Here is a 20,875-nt window from a genome sequence, read left to right on the forward strand (position 1 = left end):
CCTCCTGTCCCCATTGTGCCTCGAGTTCGTTCACCACCTGTCGTGTTATTTCACGTTGGTTGGTTTTAGTGATGGGCTGTATTCTGTTTTCCTTTGCACAGGTTTGGACGGGCACTTTTCTATAGGCGCCACGGGTACTTTGCAAGGGGAAGCAGGCATTCCACTCCTGCTTGGACCAGCACCCATTGCAGTCCTCTACGCTGTGGCGGTCTTTTTCACCGGTCCGCAGCTTCCTCCAGCTCTCCAGTCGAAACATGTTGAGGTACTCTGCTACGGACTTTGCACGCCATCGACGCTGCATCAGTGCAGCTAGCCGCTGGCTTGACCTGGCAAACTTTTCCTTGGACATGTCACAGCCGAAGAACTGAGTGAACGCCCGGTGCCGCTCGTTCAGCGTCAGCTTCTTGTTCTTGTGCAGTTGGTACATGTGCGCCCTGGCATAGTGACATCTTATTGTTTCTGCCATGGTGCTGCCTGCAGGTAACAACCCGTGCGTGTGCGCGCATTCACATAAAGGACTATTTGTATAGTTGTCCGACAAGTATGCTATCAAGCTGGTGTGTGTTGATTATGATATCGTTTGCCACAGCACCCCACAATTTGAGTTTCGCTGTAAAGAATGCCTGCCCTGTACTGACGTTATCATTCTGTCTGCGCTTCTAAGTTCTACATGTCATTTGGGAGCATTGCCTTAAAATTCTGTACAATGATACATTTATTTTGGCTATCCGAAGGCATGCAGTATGCAGGCTTACCTGCTGGCAAGAGCTGTCTGTTGCTGAGCTGGTATCTGAATGGCACAGGTCCTGATACTACTTCGAAGTATAACTGTCTTATAAAAAGTATTGTCGAAGTCCAGGCCTGTACACAATAAACGTACATGTGGTATGTTGGCGTATGGAATTATTATTTCAAGAAGAGATTTTACAACTGCTCCAACTAACCTGAGCGGATCAGAATTCTTTCTCTCTTTCTCTGTCTCTGTTTCTCTCACTGTCTACGTCTCTCTCTCTCTCTCTCTCTCTCTCTCTCTCTCTCTCTCTCTCTCTCTCTCTCTCTCTCTCTCTCTCTCTCTCTCTCTCTCTCTCTCTCTCTCTCTCTCTCTCTCTCTCTCTCTCTCTCTCTCTCTCTCTCTCTCTCTCTCTCTTCCAACTGAAGTCAGGTCTAAGTGGGTCTGTGTATTCCAAGACTGCACACAGTATACTCTGTAAAGATGATTATCTGGAGCTGTCTCAAATCAGTGAGTGTTGAAAAACACGTGTGTGACTTGAAGGGTGGGAACCTGCGTGTTGACAAACACGGGATCACTGACAGCTCACAATGCTTCACTCTAAAGACTAACTGTGTAAGGACTCACTGACATTCGTATTGGCTCACTCGCTGTACAACTACAAGTGTGCTGGTCTTGGTACTTGATCTGGGAGGCCAAGGAAATCGGATTTGGCGCGCTCTCTGCATTTTTTTTTGACGATCCGCTGCGTGCACGCGTGTTGCCGCCAAACTTTGGCACGTAGATCAGTCATGTAGATCATAGATGTATGCGGCGAGATCTGTGATTCACGAAAGCATGCCGCGCGCGGCGCAGCCAGTGCAGGCCTGGCACCCCGCAGCCTGTACAAGGCTAGGCATGTATACATGTATGTAGTAGATCTACGCGTCAGTACTTGACCAGATGACTGCGTGCATGCACTAGTACTAGCAGCATGCACTGCACTGGTACCATACATGCTCGTGCCATATATGTCACAGGTACAAGCGCACACAGGTGAACCATGCATAATCGGCTTGCCGTGCAAATCCTCGCTGTCACTTCGTGTAGCCTACTGTAGGAGACAATGTCGGCTATTCCCGAACAACAATGACAGCTTCCTCTGTAAACGCGGAGCGTGGGGAATGTCTTTGCCGAATGAGAGCTGTTGCATTGGCTAGCTGTACATCCCAGCAAGCGGGAATGTGCTGGATATCGATACTAAACACTCGTTCGTCGCGGTGGTGAGTCTCAGCAGACCCCAAGGTACGACAGCTTTGTATACTAAATGTGTACAGTGCGTATGGTGAAACAAGTCGACACTGGTTTCCAGCGAAATGTTGTTATCTATGTACAATATCCACCAATATCCTTTATCTAGGGCCCAAAGGCTATCCAATTCACCAGGATTCGTGGCCTTACTATTTTTCGTATTCTCCGCGTTTTGAGTTGAAATCTGAACATAAAAAGTAGCACTGATGACGTCATTCTGCTCAAAATTGAAATTTGACATCGAAAATCGATGCAAACCAGCCCAATGTGTCGACACAGAAAATTTGGTTGAAAAATATTGATGTAGGCTAAAGTTATTACCAATACAAGTTTTGTGCACACATGATCACCTTATTATACCTGAGCGTCTGCATCACGTCTGCATCACGTCTGCATCACGTCTGCATCACGTCTGCATCACGTCTGCATCACGTCTGCATCACGTCTGCATCACGTCTGCATCACGTCTGCACAATGTCCCATGCCAGTGATGTGCTATACAGTAAAAACACAGTTTACTGGAAAAGAAGGGGATTCGCAGTGATTGAAACAGGACACAATGTTCTGGAAGGAATACCCACGCATATTTCATGCCTTCAAATCTCCCATCTCACAGGCTTGTCAAGCCGGGAGTTGTACAATCTAGGAAGACGACGTAGGACGATCGAAGTACCCAATACTGCATGTAACATGCGATAGCAATTCAGGACTTGACCAAGTAAATCCTAATGCATTCCATAAAAATAAACGAAGCCATGGGCACACAGATGTGAGCCAAGTCGGACCTAACCCAAGAGCGACTGTAATTGGCAGGCCGGAATTAAAAACCCACATCAATTCACGTTCCACGTGCCTGTGTGGTCTCCCTAGACGCTACGACTCCATGAGTTCAACTCACATGTCTGGAACCTCATCTAAAGTAGGTGTTTATGCACGCATGCATGCTCAAGAAGGCGCTCACTGCATCATCAGCACACATGCATACACACGTGAGCACTATCCACACATTGAACGAATGGCCCCTTGCTCTACACTGCCATGTGTGCTCATTGTAGTGTAAGCACTACCCACACTTTGACAAAGAGAGTTACTCGCTCCAAAGTACTGTACCTGGAGAGGATGGGGGCACGGGTCGTGCATCAGTTTCGTCATGCGACAGTGATGACAGCAGCATGTCGGAAGCCTGTTCTTCCTCTTGATCTTCATCATCATGCTCCTCTGCAGAGGTAAGGAAAATGGGGAGATAAAAAAACGAAAAAAGCTAAATTATCGCGTCCGTTCCCGAAGGGAACTCACGACGGCCGCTAACACCTGGTAAACCCTAGCGGCATACGCAGAGCCTAACGGTGGAAGTGAGTGGATAAGTCTCATAACCACTGGCACAAGTGCCGAGAAACAGGGAGATAGGTACATGGAATATACACATTGAGACTAAGGGGCAAATGCAGTCAATTTGTCACAGCCACAAACAATGCTCTAGAAGGATAACTAGATGTCGGTTCCGGGAAATTGGGATTCACTGACCTATTCCAGACTAAAGGAAATCAAGAATTCGCATCACCAACAGCAGCTCATTCTCATACTTTGCTTATGCTGCTCTCGGTCTTTTCCTCTGTATCTCTATCCCTTTCCGTCTCAAAAATAGTACCTCCTTTGGAAAAACAATTGTTGTACAAATTCAGCAAAATGTCAGGCAAGATCCACGAGCAGAATGATTTCGAAGACTCCACTGCAGCCGTATTTGCTGTTGGATAAGATGTTGGCGAAAAGACTCAAGACACACCCTGCATTATGACGATAAACACACGCCAACCACAAACACCTCTCTAAGCTGAAAGGTTACGCTCTGGCAGAGTCTTCTTCTCACAACCACCGCCATCAGTTCGCGCCTGGTTGATGCATGGCGGGTGAAAGCGGACATAGCAGGCTGGCGCATAAGATAGTGCTTGACAAGGCGCAAGATTCGAACCGATAGACAGTTGCGTTCGGTAAAATCCGACCAACGTGCAAAGCTGGCGCCCTGGACCAGTTTTGATTACATCATTGTACAATGAAAATTGTGCACATCAAGCAGCATTCGGGCCACTTCCACGGCGTCAAGGGCCGTGCAAGTTCAGGGCGCGAAATACACCCTTTGGGTCAGATTTCACAAAGTAGAACTTTACCAGGGTGCAGCTTTGCAGCCTAGACAGCCTGGGTGTGCCAGGCATGTGCATACCATCATTTACTATTCAACCATGGCTCATCAGCAGGACGAAACCTAGAGAAATAGATGAGACAAAGTGAAGGACACAGGGGCAGCCGTGGCCCAATAAATCTGACGCACATGCCGAAAGCAGTGCCAAGGCTCATGCGACCGCTGCAGCCCTTGCATAGGTTTGTTTGACCGTGTATGACGAAATTGAATTGGAAACTTGACGATACTTTTGACTCGCGGGTCAGATTTCTTTGGCCCCGACTGTATAAGAATACCAGTAGCAAAGAAATTACTTATCTCACCAGGCTGTCCAGCTAGTGCACCTAGAAGACACAACGATGTCACAAGGATGAAGAGTGAGAGTCGATACGATGGCACCAAAGTAGCAAGGTAGAGCAGAATGGTGAACCAGACGATGGAGGACAGGTGACGCATCACGTGCCGTGTCCGGCCCGACCAGAAGAAGACAATGAGCACCGCGTAGCCCGCAATGACCGTCCACACCTGCCTTGGAGCACACCAACATGAACATTGTGCTGCAATGAATACGTTGAACGACAATAGTATTAAAATTTAAAAAGAGGACCATAAGTTTACAAATTATCCGTTTTGTCCAACACTAACGGTTATAAGCAGAGTCAAAAATGTGCAATAATTACTGGAATTACTTGACTCAACAGTATGCTGCTTGTAATCTTTAGTGTTGGACAAAACGGATAACGTGTAAACTTATGATCCTCCTTTTAAATTTTAATTCTTGCCTCTCCATCCGAGTTAAATGGACAATATTATTGCTTCTCGATTGACGTAGCTGGTTCGTGTGATGGCTAGGCAGCCCGGGGGATTACTGATTTGCAGGGATGTGTTGTGTCACTGACTATGAGTGAACAACTGAACACCATATTCTCTGGAATATATGCCGCACGGGAGTATAAGCGGTACCCCATTGTTTTTGGGCACGAAATACAGATGTCTACCTTATTTTTCACCGTTAAATTGATCATCGGAGTATAAGCCCCCCCCCCCCCTTTTCTCGGGGGAGGGTGAATTTTGAGTGTTCCAAGTGCGGCTTATACCCAGTAAATATACGGTAACTAGAGAGTCAAAAATGTTCCGAGTTATGACTAACTGTCCACCAACGTAACCAGATCTTATACAGTCAGCCATACGGTCATAACTCGTAACATCTTGTCCTTCTCCTTTTTCACCATAATTTAATTGGCTCACCATCCGAGTTCAACTAGAGAGTCCATTGCATTATCACAACACACTCACCAGATATATGTAACCGTAAACTCTGACGAACTCCATGAAGTGCGATGCTGTGTCTAGACCCTCAATAGAGCGTTGCAGAGCAGCGAACACTGGCAAGTGATTGAGAATGTAAACACATGTCAGCAGGCCCGCCATGCACGCCATGGCCTTCCACTGACGATACAGAACATCCTGCGACGTACGACTAAGCCAGGCCAGGAAATGCAGCGGCAGCACTACTATTCCCAGCCACAGTGGTGTGTTGTTGATCTGCATGAGCCGGAGCCTCGTGTTCAGGACGTGCGTGCTGCGATGCTTGATCGGGAACAAGAATACTCCGCACAGCACAGCCCAGAGGAGAGGTCTCAGAAATGCGGAGAACACCTGATACAGTGCGAACGCTACGATGCCCACAATCACGACAAACACATTGGCTGCCGACTGGTAGAACGCTTTGGTCACTTCGGTCTTGTTCAGTGCCTCTTCGCCCAGCAGTCTGCCTATCGTATAGTCAAACAACGTATCTTCGCGTGAATTCTGAAACATCATCCGTCGTCTCTGACCCATGGCGGATCTACCGAAGGTAGCGATACCGATGGATCGTCATCGTCAGCGCTGCCAGTAGCGGTAACACAGGCGTCATTTCTTTCAAATTATCCCAAGGGCGTTTCGGGGGTGAGGCAGAAACGAGAGCCAATATTGTATTTGGAGGGTACGACTTGGAATGTTTCAATGAGTCCAATGAATATTATCTGCAGCGTAGCTGGACAGATTGCTTTTCAAAGCAAAAACAATCAACAAACAGAAACACAAACAGCGAAAACAAAAGCATTTTAAAAAAAATTTCTACATCTACAAAAAAATTACGTAATCTTTCGGTTTTGAAGGCTCACGTGCACGCGTAGATCTACGTGTACGTGTGGTTGGACTCGTCTTTCTACATTAGTACATACTGTAAAAGCCATTACTCAATCTGCGGACAGAACTGTTTCGTCCTTTGTGGACTCGTCAGCGCAGCACAGAGGAAATGAGGCCGAACCTGATAGCAATAGTCCATCGGCGCCGGCCAAGTCTCAAAATCGAAAGTGGTGATGCACTGAGCTTCCAACTAAACGCGACCATACCCAGCACGTAGAGAATATATCAGAGAACACTATTCCGTTTGTTGGACGTGCCGAATTCAGTCCAGGGCGTCGATACGAAGCGTTCTTCGTCGCCGAGTTTTTTACTGTGCGCTCCATTTGAGAGTGCGCAGAGTTCTGATCGAGAGTTTTTTGAGCAGATTTTCAAATTTTTGAGGCTGTCAGCTGACAGCTGTCAACCCTAAATGGCACTTAGTATGTGACAGGCAATAGGTTTTGGTGCCTCCGTATGCCTTCTAGTAATAAGTTCTATTTTCCTTCGTTTCACTTCGCTGCTTCGCCCACCACCTCAGGAGATGACAGCGTACCTGCACTAGTCAGCTCTCGCTAACCCTGTCTCTCTTTCTCCGTCTTAGCGCTCGTCATTCGTGTCCTTCTGCTGGGGCGAGCTTGATACTGTTGTGTCGTAGTTTTTAGGCAATAGTGGCTGTTGTTCGCGTGACGATCAGGATTTATGGAGAAAGACGACGACTCGCCAAGTTCCCATGCAGCCACAGACGGCGTAGCAATTCTTACCGCCAACCCTTCGAGCAACGGAACCGGCCTGAGTTGGAAATCGTGTCTGTGTAATTGTGCCACGATACGGATGAAACACACAGGCTCACATGTGACGAGATGAAGATACTTGTAATCTCAACAGGCTGACGGAAATCCAACAGGCTCACGGGAACGCTGCAGTTATGGTCGGAGACGCGGAGTTATTTAGTCACTGGTAAATGTTGCATCGAGTGCTGTGTGCTCCAACACAATTGTAAAAATCATGAAAAAGCGAAAATAATGCAATGGTGGGGCTGAGTGGTGTTCTGTGGAGGAGACGTCGCTGTCTCAGTATTCAACGCCGGACCCTGTATTTCAAGTCTGTGGTCATGCTCGATCATAAGTTCCTGTATGGCTCCAGTGCCTTCTCAGCATTGTTGGCGGGTAAGCACCTGGATCGTCTCCAAGTACTGCGGCTCTGGTGAGGATGCACGGGTGCTCGCCGTGCACCCCTGCCGGCAATCTGCTAGTGAAGCTTGGTACCTACTGTGTCCGGGAGATTTTCATCCAGAAGCTGATCTTCCTAGGCTGGAGCTGCTGCTACTCCTGTGCTAGCCCTCAACCACTGGCGCTCCTACTCGGCTCCAGTGTGGGCCATTAACCACCCTGCCCGATTTCGCACTGTTGCTATTCCACACCGTCAGCATTAACTCTGAGGTCAGACCTTGATCCCTCCCACCATATGCTATCTGTCTGTCTGCCTCTCTCTCACACACAAATGTGCGCGCATACACACAAACACACACACACATGCACACACAGTGACACAAACATACACATAGCCAACTTCTCTGTGTTTGGTGATCATCATCTGTTTTCTGATGTGCAAGCTCACCTCTGATGCCGATTACTTCCTTGCTTAGACCCGGTCTGCTATTAGACCAGTCTGCTCTCCCTTCACTCGCTTCTAAATCCTACTTGGAGCAGTAAGGTTGTGTCACTGCTCCTCCTGATGTCATTGTTGTGAAAGCAATATCATCGCCATTGGTGGTAATTTTCCACCGTGCATGAATCATTAACAATCATCATCTATGTGTCACGGCCTAACCATCCTCGTAACTCCCCTCCTCGTGACTAGTGCTGTACCGTTGAAACCTACTTTGCTTCAATGCCCCGGGCAAAGCTCTTGTTTTGTTGCATAGTGATCTATAGTGTGCTATAGCCTGTCGGGTAATATGGATAAGATTAGTACATGTACAGTCGGCATCGCCTATCGAGTGACCAGGTACATGTATAAGGATACTAGTACATGTATACCGGCTTAACGATATCGGAACACAAATAGCACTATGTGTGCAATATTCCTTTCTAAGCTCACGCTGTGCGGTGCAGATAGGTCGTGTGTCGTTGCCAACTTGCCGCATGTGCAGCAGGAAGGCACCACATGTCGACTACTACTTATACTGTACAGCATTGTGTGCTTACATGCATCTACGGCCTTGTGGATGCAATTGAGTCTCACATACATGTACATGAAATATTGCGTGTAGTGCGGCATCAGGTGTTAACATACAGTGGCTAAATATTTTTCTCGCAATAATGACCGTATTCACCACAAGCGTGTTTCTGTCCAGAGCCAACTCAAGTCCTGTATTATTTATGACCATGACAACAAGACTTCCGGGCTGAAATTCTTCTATGACAGGCATGAACACTTGCCTTACAATTGTTCGTGATGGTACGAAGTACATATTCGCTGTTGCATCAATTTTGCACCATTTACATTGTAGTGCCACTAGTGGTATCACCTGCATGCGTATTGAGTCAAACAAGATTACCTCTGTATAATTATGCTTATCGTGGCTATCAAGAGCTTCAATGCAAATTCCCAGCTGACGAATGGTGTCCAGCTTGTGTTCAGCTCAGCTGGCACTCACAACTCACAATAATTGCGTTCTAGACGCCAGATGAGATGTTTCAGCTACAATGTAGACACAACGTCCGTGTTCAAGAAAGCCGTCACTTCATCTTCTGTCCATCCTCAATAGCACGTTCAAGCAAATACGTCTGAAACACAGTAGCGACAATCCGACAGCGGCGACACGCCGTCTTCTCCGAATGAGCTTCTACCGTTCTAATCCGCGATATTCATGTTAAAACAAAATGGCGTCACGATTTATTGAAAGTGGTATAGTTGGTGGAACGAGTGTTCAAACCCATTTGAACTTCATACTGTTCGTCTTCTTTTTGACATGCTCCCTTTCCATCGTCCTTAGCTTTTATTTGTTGAGAGCTGTTTTGGCTTTCTCCTATACCTCTGGGGGATGCCAAGTGATGGTTTTGAGAGGCTGGTGATGGCTGTGAGCGAGAGTTTGCCGATCGGCGTCGTCCTCGCTATAGCGATGAAAATACTAGTTACTGCGCACCTGGCAGATATCACAACACGTCGGAGCGTCCAGGAGCAAAGGAATCTTGGGTTTTCACTGGAATCTAGTTCCTCCAGCATCGTGTAGCCCACCGTCGGTGAATGGCGGTCCAGAAAGGTCGAACCTGGTCTTCTGCAGCATCTCGCAGTCCTGCGAGGCACACTGAATACGCCTGTCATGTATTCTACAAATAAAAATCACGAAGTTGTGGACTTTACAGTGATGAGTCTATCCTGTATGCTGCAAAAGACGCAGGAAATATGACTGGTGTCTGTACACTCAGTGACTGGACGCCAACACCCCAGTCTTCTCCTGCAGGATCTGTTTGACATTGACATTATGCAGTAGGTCGGCATTGACCTGGTTTGGCAGCTATCGTTATAGTATCTGCCTGGTTGGATGTAGCAGGTTGGTGTTTGCTCGTCGTCCAGTCCGGAATTTTCTTGTAACTCACGGTGGAGTACGCGCAGGGTTTGTGATCATCCCTGTTCACTTCAATATTATCAAACACAACGTTCCCTTTGTCACTCATCTTATCCTGAGTACTGAATTTGCTGACAATATTGCACCATACTTGTCACAACCTACCGCCACTGCTGGCGGTGGCGACTGGTTCGTCAATGGCGGTGACCAGGCTGACTGACTAGCTTCGAGACAGCGGCCTCGTCAATCCCGCGGCAGCCTAAAGGTTGATTTTATTCATCCAGCCTTAGCGCCATGTTGACGATGCCCTAGTGACTGTGTGTCATGGATTGCCTTGCCATCAGCGGTCATTGCCGTCCACCTTGATGCAGCCCTCAACAACTGGCTCAGCCCATGGGAGTCTCAAGTGGACAAAATTGTTGCCAAAGTAGCTCAGAAGATTGGTGCATCGTGGTGTAGGTGAGCACATAACTAGGACTTCCCAGCGTCTATTTGTCCAGGCTGCGATACTATGTGACATGCTGTACTGCACATTCTTTTCAGCACTGCAAGGCCGGCAGCTGGACCGACTGCAGGGGCCGCGCACATGCAGGCCGCCTGTTGCCAGTGCAGCATTCTGGAACGTTCCTTCCTTCTGAGATCCGTGGAATAATAACTTTCTTTGCTTCAAAGCAAGTTGCTTACCTTTCTGTTGTGCTCCCAGCGTCCTTACAACAATAACCTATAGCAATGTTTTATTTTCCTTTCCATTCCCCAACCAATGAATACTACGATGTCGATTCTATTTCTTCACACTTTGGTGTGTGCCCGCGCACGCACGTGTGTGTGTATACCTGACTCGCCACTCGAAGTTCTGTTCCCCATCACTGGAACACTGCCTGTTCTTTCAGGACCTGCCATCATCTGCGGATGGGCATTCAATAATTGTATTGTGTGTGTGTTTCATTCAGAATCAGATCCGCTATCATTGCTATTAGAGAAAATCTGTGGGTTCACATCCAGTGCATTTTTAGATCTGCGTGCTTTTCTCGCCACGGGCGCATACATGGGACATTGTGTGTGTGTGCGTCTGTGTGTATGGGGATATTGTCTGTATCGGCTTTTGGTACTAATGTTCAGGTCTGTGCTTGCATGTGTGAACATGAAATTGTTCGGTTCTGTGCATGCTATTGCTATGTTGTATATTATTGTATGTATGTGTGCATTTCCACGAACAGTGTAGACGAGCGTGGAGAGTACATTCATCCCTCATCAACCACTTCCCCTTGGGCTTACGAGAGTTTTTTCTGCGTACCTCTCTGATACTGTATTGATGCCGGCACCTGTACCTCGATGTGTTCCTCTATCTGCAGTCGCCTTTAACCTTCGGTCAAGTTAACGTTTATTGTGCTCTATTTATCGTGCGAATCAAAATAAACAATAATAACACAAGTCGTGCTAGAGTGACGACATGTGCGTGTAGTAGGGTTGATGCGATGGGACGTTATAATTAGGTGGAACAGAACACACATTGGGCAGATTGATTGGGCATCATTGATTGTGCTCAGTCTAAACAGCGAACATAATAATTATCTCCAGTGACAGACTGTAGCGGCTAGCCTCCAATAGGTAGCTGGCACTAGTCGCTACTGCTTGTTTGACAGGTGCCGCCAGAACCCCTGTTGTGTCATGCTATAGATGCACATGCCCTGTTCTGGGGCATACTGAGGTACTTTGATTTTGTTGACTGCATGTAGACAGCATCCAATAGTAGTACTCGTAGACCTTGGCTCTTTGTAGGTCAACCACCATCGCATGGATCGATCGGTGACTATGCACTTGGAGGTTGGAATAGCCCGCGCTGAACAGATCTTGCCATGGCCCAGGGAGTGAACTCGCTTACTCGACTATCCCGGTTTTAGTTAACCAGCATGAGTGGTGCAATTTGTCCATACCATGTTGCGAGCTCACAGTTGTTTGGGCAGGTTTTGAGCTGCACCACGAAACAAAGCGAAATAACGGCGTGACTGTAGAGCAAGGAAGCGGCGAGACGGCACTTCCAGGACGAGACAGGCAGTAGAGATGTGTTCACAGCACGAGCAACCTCTCAGACCCTGCCGGTACTCCACAGTTACAAGAAAATGTCGGACTGGACGACGCGCCAATGCAAACCTGCTACATCCACCCAGGCAGATAGCTGCCAAACCAGGCCAATGTCGACCCACTGCATACCGGTATGTCAATGTCAAACAGATCCTGCAGGAGAAGACTGGGATGATATTGGCGTCCAGTGTACGGACACCAGTCACATTTCCTGCGTCTTTTGCAGCATACAGGATAGACTCATCACTGTAAAGTCCACTACTTCGTGATTTTTATTTGTAGAATACATGACAGGCGTATTCAGTGTGCCCTCGCAGGACTGCGAGATGCTGCAGAAGACCAGTTTCGACCTTTCTGGACCGCCATTCACCGACGGTGGGCTACACGATGCTGGTGGAACTAGATTCTAGTGAAAACCCAAGATTCCTTTGCTCCTGGACGCTCCGACGTGTTGTGATATCTGCCAGGTGCGCAGTAACTAGTATTTTCATCGCTATAGCGAGGACGACGCCGATCGGCAAACTCTCGCTCACAGCCATCACCAGCCTCTCAAAACCATCACTTGGCATCCCCCAGAGGTATAGGAGAAAGCCAAAACAGCTCTCAACAAACAACAGCTAAGGACGATGGAAAGAGAGCATGTCAAAAAGAAGACGAACAGTATGAAGTTCAAATGGGTTTGAACTAGGGCTCAAACGATTAGTCCGATTAACCGGTTGCAGACCGGTTACGAAGTATTAACGGTTAACCGATAAAGATAACGGTTACGCAGTAACTTTTCAGTCAATTTTTCAAGTATCAGGTCGTTGCAAAGTGTGCACTTTCGCGGGCTGTCGCACGCGTACGCAATTTCTGGGCTGTCAACTCGGTCATATCTGGTCTCTTGGTGTGAGAGTATGTATGAATGAGCATGCAAGAGAATGTACATGTGTGCGTTGTACTGAATAGGGTACATTTTTTGAATGAGTATAGTCAAATATACGGTTAAAAAAGAGTCCGCAGGATTGCCGTGGCTTATAGGTTATAACCGGTTAACCGACCGTTAGCTTAGCAGTTAACCGTCAGGGGTAAAACCGTGACCGTTTGAGCCCTAGTTTGAACACTCGTTCCACCAACTATACCACTTTCAATAAATCGTGACGCCATTTTGTTTTAACACGCATACGGTCCATTCAGATTCCCCCAAAAATGTCAAAATAAAATAATAGATTTCCACCAAGCTCGCTAGAATCTTGCGAACCGTCAACATGCAGGCATTTCAAGTGTTCGAGCGTGCGTAGATCCTGCTCAGCGGCTCAAGAACATTCGCCAAGCGAAAAAAAGTCGATGAGAAAGATGTAATGGTGGACGAAATTACGAAAATCGGAAGAAGGTATTCGACCCAGTTCGACTATCCTGGACTGGATTGGCAACGTCCAACAATCGGATTCGTATTCTATGGGGTCTCATGAGCTAGTGTGCCAAAGGGCGTTTAGTTGGAGCTTCAGTGCGTCACCTTCGCCGAAAGAGGCCCTTTCTGAGATTTGGCCGATGGACTACAATGGAAATAAAAATTTCCAATCAGGCCCGAACGTACCTTGCCAGAGTGCTCAAACTGACAAGTCAGTGAGCTCTGCATAACGCAAACAGCAAAGGCACTACCCCACAAAAGCCATTAGTATTAATACCGTATTTTCTCTAAGAGCCCGGGGTTCTTATTTTTTCAGTGACAGCTCTACCCGCGCTGCTATTACTATTAGAGACTGGGCTATTATTGGAGACTGGGCTCTTACCGTAAAATTCCGTTAATAAGCCCCGGGCGTATAGTATACTTTGCAGAGCGTCAAAAACCAGGCGTATATTTGGGCATGGGCGTTATTTCGGACGCAATCTGCAGAAGAACAATCAAGATGAGAAACCCAGTAGTTTCAGTGAACCTGAACCACCATTCACACTGAGCGCTGTACTATACAGGTACAGGTATATGTACATCAAACCACAGCTGGAAATTTGTGGAAATTTGTGGAAATTTGGTCGTAACCAAGCGGAATGTAGCGATAAATTACAGATTTGATAGGTAAATCACTTGCTATGGTAAGTACAAGGTACAACAGGTAACGGCACTGTACTGCGTGCAGTCAGAGATTTTGCAGCTATTCATGCTCTTTCAACTGATGTAGCACTCGATATGAAATTTTCAAATTCGATTTTTCGATGTTATTCGAGCATATGGATATTTTTTGCAATAGAACGATGTAGCCGATCAGTTCGTTGTGGTATGGTTAGGCATTGTAGCCGGCATGGTCTACGTTAAACACAATAAGACCGCAACGAAGTTGGGGCCAAAGAGAAAGTTGAAAGTTCCATCAGTTCTAATAACATGCATGATGAGCTCGGCAAAGAAAGCATAGCGTAGGGTCCTGAGTTTCCAAGCTCTTTCGTTAAATTGAAAAATTCCCCAACGTTTTCTCGTGACTATTATCAGTGTAGCATCGTCACAAAGAGTAGTAAGAATCACTAAAACAACCAGTTACATGTTTATAGCCAGAATAAGGAGCGTGAGAATGCAGCAGCTCGCGGTTATGCATATCGCGTTTAGTGTGAACCTATGCAGTGGATCTGAGAATGGTAGCAGTGCCAGTGGATGAATGTGGCAGCTGTGTGTGCGTTATGCATAACCGCGAGGTGCTGCATTCTCACGCTCCTTATCATAATAATATTATTATTATTCTAGCTATATCTTGTAAGAAAGGGTTTGCTCCCCACACTGGAGCTCGCGCTATTCCGCCGACTTTACTTGACACTTGACTGACTCACGACTGCCATCCAGAGCACACGAGAAGTCCATCGAACCTTCGACTCGGCAAACCTGCAAGAAAGCACCACTCCCTGCTCAATACACAGTGTTTCGGGGAATTCACCCCTCATCAGTTGAGCTTGAGTAGGCTGAGGAAGATTGTGCCTGAAGAGCACCACTTATATTGTGCTCTCTTCTCGTGTGCTCTGGATGGCAGTCGTGAGTAAGTCAAGTGTCAAGTAAAGTCGGCGGAATAGCGCAAGCTCCAGTGTGGGGAGCAAACCCTTTCTTACAAATCATCGCCGAAGTCGCAACCACTACTTCTAGCTATAACTGATTGTTTTAGTGATTCTTACTACATAATGTGACGATGTTCCACTGATGATAGTCACGAGAAAACGTTCTGGAATTTTCATTTTAATAGTTTGTTTATACATGGTTATGAGTGCACAATTAGTTGTAAAACGAAAAGGACCTATAAGTTACTAGTTATGACAGACAGTCCACCAAGGTAACGAGATAATATACAGTCAGATAATGCGACAACAAGGCACAAAACTGACAAAACGGATATTGAGACATTCGACGACCTGACACCTAATGTACATGTAGCTTCAATACATCTACGAAGCGGAAACCAACAACCTTCCAACTTGAAAGGCTCAGGACAGGAATATCCCGATGAGATGAAGGGATGCGCCACGAAGATGTGTACGAGCTATGTCCCTCGGCAACAAAGAATATCGAGGCTTGTGTCGTCTATCTGCTCACTAATCAGTCACTATCTCTATGTTGGTGTACCATGAGACGGATCAAGTCGATTGATGGATTTTAGCCTTCTCCTTCTGCTGCTTGCTGTGGCGATGTCGCTCCCAAGCATTATGACGTTATGCTATTTTTTGGTATCACTACAACTTACAAATACAAGGTGACACACTTCACAAAACTACTTTACAGTAGAGATGGTGAGAAAATAGTGTGGGAACTCCGTAACTCTAGCGGCAGGGCTAATATGCAAAACCTTCGTATAACGTTTTTGCCCTTGAGTTACTCTTGTCCTGGTTTGCATTGGATCTGAGGTCCGCTCAAATAATCCTGTGCGGGATAATCAAGCTCCTGACAATTTTGACAAATTTCCTTGTTCAGTTTCATCCAACGGGCCTGACTCTGACACATTTTCAAACATTTCATATGACTCATCACCCTCATAACTACGTCCACCATTTATTTTTTATTGGTCGTCTCCACTTCATGGCACATAATAATACATAGCCAATACAAGAAAGGGAGGGTGAATCCAACCACGGAAAATAGCATTATCAAAAAGAAGAAAAGGAAGGTAGGTGTCAGTCACCATGTGTCAACAGCAGTTAGCACAATACTATTTTAGCTGAAATACGTCTTTAAAAGCTGAAAAAGACTGTGAACAGCAAATAGTGTAAGAGAGTTTGAGGCAAAATGTGTAAGCCATTAAGACAGGTGATTTGATTATTAGGGACAATCGAGGGGAAGGTAATGATACTGTACCTGTTGTCTTGTATTTCTCTCTCGCTAGAACCGATCATATTTCTTGAAGTGCCTGGGAATTTGCTTAACCCTTTGGAGTCCGTAACTTTTTTGCTTCCGCAGAATTTGTGGCAGTCACGAAAATGCGCACTCCATTTCCAACATTATTTTGTTAAGATATATTTCTGAACGAGTGCACACAGGTGTGCTTGGCGTCTATCACTGTATCAGCAAGTGGAGAGGAGGCTACGAGAGACTATAATTTATAATTATGCTTAATGTTATGCATGAGGGATTTTCCAAATAGCCGTTTCATTATTTTCTATGGTGAATTTCAAGCTTGGAAACAGCAGCTGCACTAAGACCACATCATGTTATGTCAGCGTAATCAAAATTAATAAAGGCAGTATAATCAGCATCGGTAGAATAGAACCTTGCAACTGTTTGGGAGATGGGAAAAATGAGGGAGCAAGGCTCCAAGCCATCATCCATACCTGGCCGCTCCTGCTAAATCATGGCCACTAGAACTGAAGTGGAAGGAAGATCGACTAAAGTGAATATCATTTTCTTTCGAAATGAATAACATAAGCAAAGGTGATGAAGTACAGGTTTACTAGGAGTGAAACCTAGAAGGTTGTGTACTAGCTACTGCGTCGGGAATTGACTACCCAAACCACGTGACTTGCAACTGTACATGTAGCATGTTGACCGTGGCAACAACACATGCTTTTGGCGAGATATTCTCCTCAACTACTAACTCTTACTGTAGTGGATAAACATGCTCTGTTCACTAGCTAGCAGCAGTGCTTCTGCATACAGCTAGCTGACAATACGTACAGTGTACAGTGTAGATGACGTAGTGCTGCAGAATCTGATGTAAGTCACACACTCGCCATACGTCGCACATTTTCTATTCCAGGACAGACACGGTGCGTGACTTACGGTGAGTAGACTGTACATACATGTACATGTACTTGGAGAGAGAAATAGTTATGAAAATGTATATAAAATTATATAAATTAATGTAGTTGCGAGGCATGCGTAAATATCCACTTTTGGTAGTACCTTTTACCACTCTCGATATGGGGACGGTCCCTGCCAAATCTGCATGGTTAGCAGGTATGGTGTTCATGCTGATCATCATACATGTGTCAGTGTGTACCTCTTTGAAGTGGAAAACACTGACTACCTACACAACATACATGTGTCAGTGTGTACCTCTTTGAAGTGGAAAACACTGACTACCTACACACCATACATGTGTCAGTGTGTACCTCTTTGAAGTGGAAAACACTGACTACCTACACAACATACATGTGTCAGTGTGTACCTCTTTGAAGTGGAAAACACTGACTACCTACACAACATACATGTGTCAGTGTGTACCTCTTTGAAGTGGAAAACACTGACTACCTACACAACATGCACATGGACATCTTCCAATCAGGTCACAAGTGACCCGGTGTTCTTTTTTCAAACGGGTCCAAGTACACCTCCCCCCCCCACCAAACGGGTCCTTCGCCCGGCTGATTCGGCCCTGGAGCAACACTGGAGTCAGTGACTATGAACAATGCAAGCCTATAATTACACGGATATGATTTCCATCACATTAATTTCTCAAATAAGCACGCAAAGTGGAGAAGAGACAAACGGCATGACCTGTTCTGGCAAAAAAATGAGGAAGGGAGATGAAGTTCAGCTGCCAAGTTCAATACTGGGTCAATTCAAGTCTCAGCAGAAGCAAAAATGTGAACAAAGTCAAGTGAAAAATGAAAAGAATACTGTGCAATTGTCACAGCAAATAGAGGTGCCTTAGAGCAAGCCATAGTGAAGTTTAAAGACTAGGGATATTTCTGTAGAGATGTAGCTGCAAAAAATAAGAACAAAGCAAAGATGCTCTAGAGCAAACCAAATTGAATTTTAGGAACATTTATATATACATGTACATGTACATTATACTTTGTATTAGCAAACATACAAGCAGTCTTGGCAAGCACAGCAAACAATATAACAAAATATGTATGCGCGCACGTGCTCGCGTGTGGGATTGGGAGAGAGGTGGGAGAAATATTCAAAAAAACACAGTCCATGGAAACATACCAGCAGTCTTGGCAAGCACAGCAAACAATAGAACAAAATTAATTATGTATGCACGCACAAGCAAAAATGTGAACAAAATCAAGTGAAAAATGAAAAGAATACTGTGCAATTGTTACAGCAAATAGAGGTGCCTTAGAGCAAGTCATAATAAATTTTATTAAAGACTAGGGACATATATATGTAGAGATGTAGCTGCAAAAATAAGAACAAAAGAACGATGCTCTTGAGTAAGCCAAATTGAATTTTCAAGAGTAGGAACATTTATTAGCAAAAAAACACAGTCCATGGAAACATACCAACAGTCTTGGCAAGCACAGCAAACAATGGAACACATTATGTATGTGCGCACATGCTCGCGTGTGCGCATGTGAAATTGGGAGAGAGGAGGGAAGATGGGGGGGGGGGGGGGGAGGTGGTGGAGCTGCTCTTTGAGAAAATATTCTCAAGGTCGGTCACCTTGAAAAGAATAAACATGGAGCATATCCACAACTGGTGAGCAATCAACTCAAGAATACAATATTATGATACATGTGGAGATGAGGAAAAAGAACACGTTGGATAGGGCAGAGCAGTGGCAGGGGAAGAATGACACAAACAAGTATACCGGGATACCGGCAACGAGTTATGTCCACTGTGTGAGTATGATTGTTGTGATGTACATGGAGTGCTGGGAGAAAGCAGTCTTCCACAATCTGAACAGTGATGTACATGGAGTGCTGGGAGAAAGCAGTCTTCCACAATCTGAACAGAGATGTAACATACATTATGCATGAACATGTGCATATACATGCATACACACATACACGTACACACACGCACACCAACAGATGCAAAACAAACACACACAAACATGTTGTAAAACAGACACAAGAACATACAAAAACATACCCACACATAAACGCACAGTCTCCCACATTTGAGCGCCCGGACACCCACAAACCCACGCCCTCCCCCCCCCCCCACACACACACCCACGCCCCCCCCCCCCCACACACACAGCCACAAACACAAACACACATACACACACCATTTTGTTGACCATTTGACGCCCACCACCGGAGGCGATGAAAGCGATGCTACAGCAGAAACAATAGCAACTTGCGCTCCAGCTAGTCATTGGACGTTTTGGTAGAACGTAATGCAGTGTGGAGGTCAGCAATCCCTTGCCAAGTTGGCAAGGAAAGATATGATCAGGTGGAGATAGACATGCTGTAAAGTACGAGAGAGCTTGGAAGCTCAGTGCCCTACGCTATGCTTTTTTTGGCTTGATGACCTAGACAAAAAAAGAGCATAGGGATGTTATAAATTCTTTAAAAAAATCCTTTTTTTAAAGACATAACCTGGGATTCGAACCCGCACTATCGCGCGCCCTGCATGCATCCCCCGATACACTTCGCATACATACTAATTCTTGTTGTTGTTTCACATTGTGATCTTGCATTTGAAAGCCCTATTTGAATATGCATTGTGGCCAGCCGTCTTTGATGGCACGGTACGGTAGGGGATAGGTACGGGACAGGTACGATAGAGGGTAATACGACACCGTCTCCCGTACCGTACCGTACCATCAAACACAGCTGTCACATACAGCTGCCCGCAATATTCAAATAGGGCTTTCAAGCGCAAGATAATAACGTGAAGCAACATGGAAGAATGGGTATCAATGCGAAGTGTATGGGGGAATGCATGTAGGGCGATAGTGCGGGTTCGAATCCCAGGATATGCCTGAAAAAAAAATAGGAGAATTGAAAAATTTATAACATCCTATGCTTTTTGCCGTCAGATACGGATAGCGCCAGGCGTGACGCAAACACACAAACACACAAACACCAAATTAAAGCTGTGTGGACCCTGGCTAGCGCCAGACGTTACTGAAGTAACGTCTTCTGCATAGCTACGGGAACGAGATAATTATATTTGTAGCACCGCTGCTTTTGCCATGAATTAGAATTGCTGATTTTTTACTTCTGTACGAGCCAAGATCTTGCCCCCCCTAACCATTTACACACACACACACACACACACACACACACACACACACACACACACACACACACACACACACACACATAATACTAACACATGGGTGGCGGAAGCGGTCCGGTTGGTTAGGTCATGGGTAGACCAACTGTTTGTCCATCAGAGTGTGTTGACTGGTGAGTAGTAACATGTATGTATACCCGCTATATCAGACACAAATTACCAAATACTATGGTATGGGCAGACTAATGAAAATCTGCTTGCTCCGGTCCTGTAACATACATGTAGAGGTGAATGTATGAGAAATACAAAACCACACAACAAACTTACCACATCATGACTAGACTTCCTACTACAGTAGCCTTAGCATGGTGTTGTGCAGATCTTGCAAGTTGAGCTTGCTCACTGCTGCACACAGCTTTCTGTATGCATCTCGCTCTCCAGCACGGATGTATCCAATCAACTTCAAGTGATGACTCTCTACACCTTCAA

The 20,875-nt window shown here is 45.9% G+C and overlaps 2 protein-coding genes across 3 annotated transcripts in view; both read right to left on the bottom strand.

The window, feature by feature from the left end:
- LOC135819247 (transmembrane protein 245-like) overlaps positions 1-6,200 on the bottom strand; it is a 35,503-nt gene extending 29,303 nt beyond the window's left edge. The window contains exons 1-3 of one of the 2 annotated variants that reach the window (XM_065332418.1): positions 5,493-6,200; positions 4,520-4,721; positions 3,131-3,238 (exon numbers count right to left, since the gene is read on the bottom strand). In XM_065332418.1, the coding sequence (XP_065188490.1) occupies positions 3,131-3,238; positions 4,520-4,721; positions 5,493-6,038 (856 nt within the window). In that variant the 5' untranslated portion in view covers positions 6,039-6,200. Of the gene's footprint in view, positions 1-3,130; positions 3,239-4,519; positions 4,726-5,492 lie in introns of both variants that reach the window. The other variant, XM_065332420.1, reaches the window with a different exon arrangement.
- Positions 6,201-17,887: 11,687 nt separating this feature from the next.
- Positions 17,888-20,875, bottom strand: part of LOC135819249 (uncharacterized) — a 45,020-nt gene continuing 42,032 nt past the window's right edge. Inside the window, exons 17-18 of the mRNA XM_065332421.1 lie at positions 20,714-20,875; positions 17,888-19,144 (exon numbers count right to left, since the gene is read on the bottom strand). The exon at positions 20,714-20,875 is cut by the window's right edge and continues 147 nt beyond it. Coding sequence (XP_065188493.1) covers positions 20,736-20,875 — 140 coding nt within the window. The 3' untranslated portion in view covers positions 17,888-19,144; positions 20,714-20,735. The remainder of the gene's footprint in view (positions 19,145-20,713) is intronic.

Source organism: Sycon ciliatum, chromosome 6 (genome assembly GCF_964019385.1).
Source record: "Sycon ciliatum chromosome 6, ocSycCili1.1, whole genome shotgun sequence".
NCBI lineage: Eukaryota > Metazoa > Porifera > Calcarea > Leucosolenida > Sycettidae > Sycon > Sycon ciliatum.